The sequence below is a fragment of the Staurois parvus genome, unplaced genomic scaffold, assembly GCF_062004578.1.
Source record: "Staurois parvus isolate SC_StPar_1 unplaced genomic scaffold, SC_StPar_1.0 ptg000118l, whole genome shotgun sequence".
In the NCBI taxonomy this organism is placed as follows: domain Eukaryota; kingdom Metazoa; phylum Chordata; class Amphibia; order Anura; family Ranidae; genus Staurois; species Staurois parvus.
The window spans coordinates 6,690,350-6,699,201 of record NW_028317914.1 but is presented as its reverse complement, the minus strand read 5'-3'; the positions used below and the strand labels follow the sequence as shown (position 1 = coordinate 6,699,201).

Below are 8,852 nucleotides of genomic sequence, written 5' to 3'. Positions count from 1 at the left end.
GGGCCCCATGAGATGTCCATGGCCTTTTTCATAAGCTTTTTTGAGTTTGGTCAAGGACACAGGGGCCCCATGATCCCCTATTGCTCGGGGGCCCCATGAGTTGTCAGTCCGCCCCTGGAGCTTAGAGAACCACAAGAAGGCGATCTACTGCGCTTACACAACCACACGATGGCGATCTACTGCGCTTAGACAACCACAAGATGGCGATCTACTGCGCTTAGACAACCACAAGATGGCGCTGCCAGCCAAGTGTCCTTGCTACTTCCTCCTTCCGGTACACGTGACCTCCAGGGATCCAGCGTTGTGTACATGAGGGTTACGGGGTGATGCTGGCCGTTCTCAGCCATGCAGGTCTCCAATATTAATGATGTGAAGATCTATAATCTGAGCTGTGGGAAGTCTCTGCCGGAGGTGAGAGCCGTTGTTTGAGTGTGACTTATTGAGGTGTATACTTCTGTCCAGTACCCACCATAGTCCGTATACACTGATCAGCCATAACATTGTCAATGGCAGGCACAGTGAATAACATTCATCATCTCATTACAATGGGGTGTAAAAGTGGGTTATATTAGGCAGTAAGTGAACATGTTGTCCCTGAAGTTGATGTGTTAACCACTTGCCCTCCAGAGGATTTCCCCCTTTCCTGACCAGGCCATTTTTGTGATACGGCGCTGCGTTACTTTAACTGACAATTGTTACTTTAAATGACAATGGTCATGCAACGTTGCACCCAAATTAAATGTATGTCCTTGTTTTTCCCACAAAAAGAGCTTTCTTTTGGTGGTGTTTGATCGCCTGTGCGTTTTTTAGTTTTTGCGCTATAAACAAAACACCCGACATCTTTGAAAAGAAAAACAATATTTTTTTGTTTTGCTATAAAACATGTCCAATAAAAAAAAATCAAATTTCTTCATAAATTTAGGCCAAAATGTATTCTGATCCATGTCTTTTGCAAAAAAAAAAAAAATCCCAATACGTGTAAATTAATTGGTTTACGTGAAAGTTATAGCGTCTACAATTGGTGGTATATATACTGGAATTTGAATTTTTTTTTATACTAGTAATGGTGGCAATCAGCGACGTATAGTGGGAATGCAGCGGGCAATCTGACATAGGGGGGAACTATCTAACTGCCACTGACATCCCAATGACACTAATACAGTGATCAGTCTAATAAAAAGCACTGACACTGTACTAATGACACTGGGCAGGAAGGGATTAACATATGGGGCAATCAAAGGGTTAACTGTGTGCTGTGTGTGTTTTACTAGGGAGACATGCTGCTGTGTATTGCTACAGAGCAGCATGTCCATGGTTACAGGAGAGAGACCTGTGTTGTTTACACATTGATCTCTCACCTCTCAGCCCTGCCGAAGATCGATCACCAAGTCCTGGCCAGGACCCCATGATTAACATATCCAGCAGCCAATAGTGGCGTGGGTAGGGTGGCGTGCGCACGCCTCCTACGCAGAAATGCAAAATCACATATATTTCCATGATTTTGTGCAGCGGAGCCACCCTGTAGCAGTATATCTGCTACGGGGCGGCTCTTAAGTGGTTAAAAGCAGAGAAAATGGACAAATGTAAGGATTTGAGTGACTTTGACAAGGGATAATATGTAATGGCTAGATGACCGGGTCAGACCAACTCCAGAATTGCAGCTCCTTTGGGATGTTCCCAGTCTGCAGTGGTCCAAGGAAAGAAAACCAGTGGCAGGATCCTGGGCGGCCAAGGCTCATTGGTGCACGTGGGGAGTGAAGGCTGGTTTTTGTAGTCCAATCCAATGGAAGAGCTGCTGTAGGTCAAAGTGCTGAAAAAGTTATTGCTGGCTTCCGATATAAAGGCGTCAGAACACATGGTGCATCACAGTTTGTTGTGTGTGCTTGTGTAGCTGCAGAACGTTCTGTGAGCCCAAGCTGACCCATATCCACAGCCAAATGTGTCTACAATTGGGCACTTGTGCATCATAACTGAACCACAGAGCAATGGAAGAGGGTGGCCTGGTCTGATGAATTCCAGCATGGTTTAAAGAAAACAACAAGTTTGAGGTGTTGACTTGGCCTCCAAATTCTCCAGATCTCAATCCAATTGAGCATCTGTGGGATGTGCTGGAAAAACAAGTTGAATCCTTGGAGGCCCCACCTCACAACTTACAGGACTTAAAGGATCTTCTATTGACGGCTTGATGCCAGGCACCACAGCATACCTTCAGAGGTCTAGTGGCTGATCGGTGTATATAGTCCAGTACATAACATAGCTCTCTGTACTGACAGGACATTGTACATATAGTCTTCTGTACAGATATGGCACGGTGCCTATCGTAGCCCTCTGCGCAGGCGGGGCACGGTGCCTATCGTAGCCCTCTGCGCAGGCGGGGCACGGTGCCTATCGTAGCCCTCTGCGCAGGCGGGGCACGGTGCCTATCGCAGCCCTCTGCGCAGGCGGGGCACGGTGCCTATCATGGTCCCCGTACAGTCTGGACTCCTTTTAGCCCCCATATGTGGGGGGGGGAGTTCAATTTGGAATAGGGGTGTGGTGCTCTGCAGTCGGTGGTGGTGTGTGTGCAGTGGAGGGGGGGGGGGGGCAGGGACACTTTGCCGATGCTTTTTATATTCCATACCATTGGGGGCATGCAATATGCAGTTTTATGTAATTTATAGTGTAACAGTTGTGTATGCTATATTTGTATATCGTAATTTTTTTTTTTTCCCACATCTGCATTTCAGTGGCTATCAGATCGTAAAAAGAGAGCGCTACAGAAAAAAGATGTGGGTAAGTGATGTAACAGGAAGAAATAACACTTCATGATCTGGGGGGAATGATCTGGCTCTCACTGTACTAGTAGATCATTGGAATAATTGTGTTTCTTTTGCCATATAGACATCCGGAGGAGAATTGAACTTATTCAGGACTTTGACATGCCCACAGTCAGCACCAACATCAGAATTTCCAGAGATGGACAGTACATCATGGCGGCAGGTGAAAGGATTTTATTTTTTTTGAATAGCAGGTTTGATTCGTAGTTAAGATATTGTGTGCTGACTGACACAAATGAAAATATCTTGATAGATTATAGTCAGTTGTGTGTCTTGATATTCTTTGTGTTGGTGAATTGGCTTTAGTGCTAATACCACTGTATGTGTGGAAACAACATGCATCAACTAACTGGAAAACGCTTTAACCCTAGGATCACACCTAAGCGTTTTCTGCAGTGTTTTGCAGAAAAGCTGTACAGTCCATTTAACATGATTTCCTATGGGACATGTTCACATCTTTGCGTTTTCACCCGGTGCATTTTTTAGAAAAGGGTCAGGGACTTTTTTGAATGCAAAATGTTGCATTTTTGGTTCTATAGACTTCAATGGGAACGCTGAAGAAAAGCATGTATTGCGGTTTTGATGCACTTTGCGCGGGGGAAAAAACCCCTGTAAAGCGCATCAAAAATGCAGCCGAAACGCATCAAACACAACCTGCATAGGTGTGAACCTAGCCTAATTTTCCTTTTCTCCAGGTGTTGGATGGAACACCTGCAGCTGCAGGGGTCATCCCGGTACCATTTTTTTTTTAGAGCCAATGGTCAGCTCTCTTGTACAAGAAATCAGAGCAGCTAACTAGCTGCTCGATTGCTTTTACAAGCAGGAGGGGACATTCCCCTCCACCTGCCAAGTCTCTCTCTGGATCTTCCATCCCACAGGGAGTCCCAAGCAACCAAGCAGTGCGTCTGCTGGTTGGCCGGACAGAAGAATAAAGCTAGAGTCTGCTTTGATCGGCTCTCCTTTATAGTAAATCAGAAGCAATGCCCTGACATCACTTCCGGTTTAATTGGAAACATTCACCACCATTTTTAAAAATCTGAAAGCATTCAAAAACTCTGATCTTGGTATTTTGAATACTTTCAAGTGCAGAGGAGGGATTTGGGGTCTCACAGACACTAGATCCCTCCATAAAAAATACCTGTCATGTATCGCTGTCACAGCGGATGTTTACAAGCGATTATAAAAACAAAAAAAAAATTAAAGTGACAGTGTAAAAAAACAAAAACAAACGATCGTCCCACACACATGAGGCATCACAGCAAACGTCAGATCAAGAGCAGTAATTCTAGCCCTAGACGTTCTCTGGAAATCTAAATTGGTAAACTGTAAAGGCATCGCCTATGAATAACAAAATTTATGTTTGTCACCATTGCATGGGCAGGCGCAATTTTAAAGTGTGATAAGTATTGGTATCTATGCATTTGGCGTAACATTATCTTTTATTTTTTACAAAAAAATTGGTATGTATTTTGTTTTTTTGCAATAAAATTAGAAAAAGTGTGTATTTTTTCCCCCAAAAAATAGGGCCTCCGCTTTAAAAATATGTATAATGTTTGGGGGTTCTAAGACATTTTCTAGCAGAAAATATTGATTTTTGATTTCATAAAGGTGCCAGAAATGGCTTAAGGCTCAAGTGGATATGCAGATATCAGTCTCTAGATGTGATGGCTGCATTGGTTTTCTTAAAAAGAAAACATTTTCAACAGAAAAAGCCTTTGGGGCTTGGGTGTAAATTAAGTTTTTGTTTTATACAAGTTTAAGAAAAACATTTTTTTTTCATCACATAAGGGACAAAAAGTCCCCTATGTGCTGATTTTTTGGTTCTCTTTACTGAGAGATCGATGGTCTAAAAGACCCTGGATGTCTCACCTGTATTCCACTGAATCTAATGCAGTGCAGATTGCACTGCACTAGATTTTTTCCAAGTCATACTGGCTGGGGACACTGACATGGGGACCTGGAAATTAGGTTTTACATGTTGTTTCCGGGTCAGCAACAAGAAGGGGAGGAGATTGGGCATGTTTCTGCTCTGCTTCCTCCTCTTTACCTGATGGCACCCCGCTATGCTGGTACAAGTGGAGCCCAGGATACATGGTGGGTGAGTGTGCGGGGGGGCAACATTACCGGGGGTGTATGGAAGCTGTTGGGCAGCAACACAGCCACCAAAATGCTTCCATCTGTTTGTCAGTTGTACATACAGTTATGGTGGCTGTCAGGTCTGTACAACGTACGATTTAATATACTCACTCTGCATTTCCTATTTGTGGCTACATTGACTCTTTCTTTAGTATGTAATGGAGTCACTTAAAGGGGGACTAAACCCTCCTACCTTTTACAGCAGTGGCTGTCAACTTATGAGCAAAAGGGGGCCTCAAATGTGGCCCCTGACATCACCAAAGGGGTGCACATAGGGGTTGAGAAGGAAGAGTCCCTGGAGAGCCGAGGCTCTCATGTACATCACTGGAGCAAACATAAGTTCTGCTTTGAGGTGTATGTAAAATCCAGAAACAAAAATGTAATATATTTCAGCTTATCAGTCCTTAGATGTGGTCCCTGCATTAGTTGTTTTTTTCCTTTTATTTGTACTTGTTGGTCTTGCCAGTAAAACATCTCCTGTGCTATGGTGCCAACCCTCATTGTACTGTATCAATGAAGGAGTAGCATTTCCTTCCTAGTACAGAAAGTGTGTTAGAGCTCCTTATCTTCATAAACACGGGGTAAGTGTTTTGTAGTCCTCAGAGTTGATCTTCTAGACCGGGTGTCGGCAACCCGCGGCTCTTTTTCACCTTTGCTGCGGCTCTGGAGCACACTGCCCACCAGGTGACAGGCAATAGGGTTGCCGTAGCTCAGTGGTCGGCAAGCCGCGGGTCTTTACACATTTTAATGCGGCTCTTCTGTGTGCCGGGCGCCCGCTCCTCTCGGGCGGCCGCCCCAAAAGTCAGGACTCTGCAGCTAGCCCAGCAATGGGCAAACTACGGCCCGGCAGACCTTTTAATCCGGCCCGCGGAGCGTGGCAAACATTGGCTGTCAGGATGTAGGCGGGGCAGCGTGACGAACTCCTCTCCTCTCACAGTCCGCCCTGAAGACCGGAACGGCGCGGGAACACGGCGAGGGGAACGCGCGGAGCAAAGGTAAGTGAATTGACACAATATGGGGGATGAATTACTATATGGGGGATGAATTACTATATGGGGGATGAATTACTATATGGGGGATGAATTACTATATGGGGGATGAATTACTATATGGGGGATGAATTACTATATGGGGGATGAATTACTATGGGGGGGATGTATTACTATATGGGGGATTAATTACTATGGGGGATGAATTACTATATGGGGGATGAATTACTATATGGGGGATGAATTACTATATGGGGGATGAATTACTATATGGGGGATGAATTACTATGGGGGATGAATTGCTATAGGGGGGATGAATTGCTATAGGGGGGATGAATTGCTATAGGGGGGATGAATTGCTATATGGGGGATGAATTGCTATATGGGGGATGAATTGCTATATGGGGGATGAATTGCTATATGGGGGATGAATTACTATATGAGGGATGAATTACTATATGGGGGATGTATTTTCATTTTTAAAAATGTGGCTCTCAAAATAAATTTCAATCGTGGTTTTGGCGAGATTTGGCTCAGTTGAAAAAAAAGGTTACTTACTGGGCCCTTAAACCCCCTTCATGACCAGAGCGCTTTTTGCAATATATGCAGTGTCGGATTTGTTTTAAATGTTGCAATGGTTTTGCGGCTCCCAGTCTTTTTTTTCCCTTCGGAAACGGGTCCAAGTGGCTCTTTATGTCTTAAAGGTTGCAGACCCCTGTTCTAGACAATGATGATGATAACCCTGATTGAGAAAAGACTGCAGAGTGTACTGGGATTAGGACAGCACCAAAATCAACATTTTATATATATATATATATATATATATATATATATATATATATCTAACCAATATAACAAAACACTTTCAAAGGTCTATTTAACAGATCAACAGAGAGTAGATAGGGGATGTTCATTGTTAGGGTTTAGATACCCTTTAATGGCGTTACTTTTTCCCTGTTGGCTGTACCCCTGTATTTATCAGTTTTTAAACCTTCCTTTACACCAGGGGTATTGAATTACAATTCACCAAGGTCCGGGCAGTAAAATTTGCATGCATCAGAGGTCTAAATCTCATGTAGGCCCCCGTGGTGCATTTTCGTGTGTGTCAAACCACGTGTTGCTGCTGTGCAATTTTTAAAAAAAAAAAAAAGAGGGTATGGGACTTCTTCAAGTTTCTTGTAGGTAGTGCTGACCTACTCACAACGTGTGCACTAAATGCGCATGTACAGATCTGAACCTATAAAAAATGGTATGCAGCGCTAAATAATATAAAAAACATCAATGTAGCTATAGCAACAATAAATGGATAAGACGGTATAACATCAATCAAACTTTAAATAGTTCCATATAGATGAAGATAAGAAATAAACAAATGCCACAGTGGAAACGGATATATTAAAATCCAATCAGGCTTGTGGACGGATCCGGTAAAATATTGCGCTTACCACAAAGACATACAAACTGAGCGTTGTATGTATAAAGATGGACATCAGGGCCTGGTCAGCAAATAGGACAGCATCTGGTCACCATGTAAGACTCCCAGGAATGGTGGAAAACCTCTCCAAGGTCATCTCTGGTTTCGCCGGCAGGTCCAACGAAGTCCTCTCCCAATAATACTTCTCTGGATCGCTCCACCTTGATGGGGCTCGTCAAGCCAGAGCAAAATGGCAATAATGGTGAAGTATGTCTTTATTGGGTAAAACAGCAAAGTAATATGTAAAGGGACTCACAAAATGGAAAACAAAGGCCAGGTCAAACGAAGAGGTTCCCTGGTGATTAGTGGCTCCCTGGTGATCTAATGGCGTCTGTTGGGTGGATCCCCTAACATGTTTCGAGCCACGCTCGTTGTCAAAGATCTGAACCTGGTCTTACATCAGTGTCCTCAATCCCCACTGCACATCACAGTCCCCTCCTCATTCACAGCAAGATCCCTCTTGATGAGTGTCCTCAGCCCTTTACATCACCCCCTTCCACCCCTTTCACAGTAGTGTTCTCACACTTTCTTGACATCAAACCCCCCTCAACAGTACTGACCTCTGCCCCCTTCATTGCAGAGTACCCCTTTTACATCATCCCTCCACATTACTGTCCCCAGACCCCCCCCCCCCCCCGTGTTGCTGTCCTCGGCCCCCCCCCCCCCTGTGTTGCTGTCCTCAGCCCCTCCCACTTTAATGTCCTCAGCTCCCCCACATTCTTTTCTTGGGCCCCCCTTTACACTAATGATCTTAGCCCCTTTAACTTCACCCCCCCATTGTCCTACCTTACACAGACAGTGGTTGGCAGGTAGTGATTGATTGCTTGGACTGCCGTTCATTCTAGGACCACTCACCTGCTTTTTAACCTCGGACAGCTCCCACCCTCCATCTAGAACTCTCCTGCCTCCCACTGTCAGCTCTGTGAGGATGACCGTGAGACAGCTGGGGGAAGAAAAGGCTCTTAAATGGAAGGGCTTCATGGGTCCAGATGGGACAGTGACCGGTCCGCATCCGGACCCTGGTCTGCCATTTACTGATGCCTGCTTTTCACCATTAATATTTAGACTGGAAGGTTTGTAGACTATATGTCTTTGTTTAGTAATTTTACTTTGCCACTTTTTTTTTTTTTTCTTTTAGGCACATATAAGCCACGGGTTCGCTGTTATGACACTTACCAGCTGTCTCTGAAATTTGAAAGGTGTTTGGATTCGGAAGGTCAGTATTTCTTTTATCTTAGCGGGACATCTGTGGAACTGTAATTCTACATCCCGATTAAAGTATGGGGGATAACCCTCTGTGTTCATTTTTTTTTTTCCTTTGAGCATTTATGTGAAAGCTACGCGCAGGTGTATTGTATATGTACAGTTATAAAAAGTTTGCAATTTAAAGTGGCTCTCAACCCTAACAGGATCACTTTCACAGTACTGTTTATCATA

The 8,852-nt window shown here is 44.2% G+C and overlaps 1 protein-coding gene across 1 annotated transcript in view; it reads left to right on the top strand.

The window, feature by feature from the left end:
• The first annotated feature begins 232 nt into the window (after positions 1 to 232).
• NOL10 (nucleolar protein 10) overlaps positions 233 to 8,852 on the top strand; it is a 110,701-nt gene continuing 102,081 nt past the window's right edge. Inside the window, 7 exon segments of the mRNA XM_089672043.1 lie at positions 233 to 253; positions 256 to 316; positions 319 to 362; positions 364 to 411; positions 2,727 to 2,772; positions 2,881 to 2,979; positions 8,554 to 8,631. Of these exon segments, the coding sequence (XP_089528169.1) occupies positions 233 to 253; positions 256 to 316; positions 319 to 362; positions 364 to 411; positions 2,727 to 2,772; positions 2,881 to 2,979; positions 8,554 to 8,631 (397 nt within the window).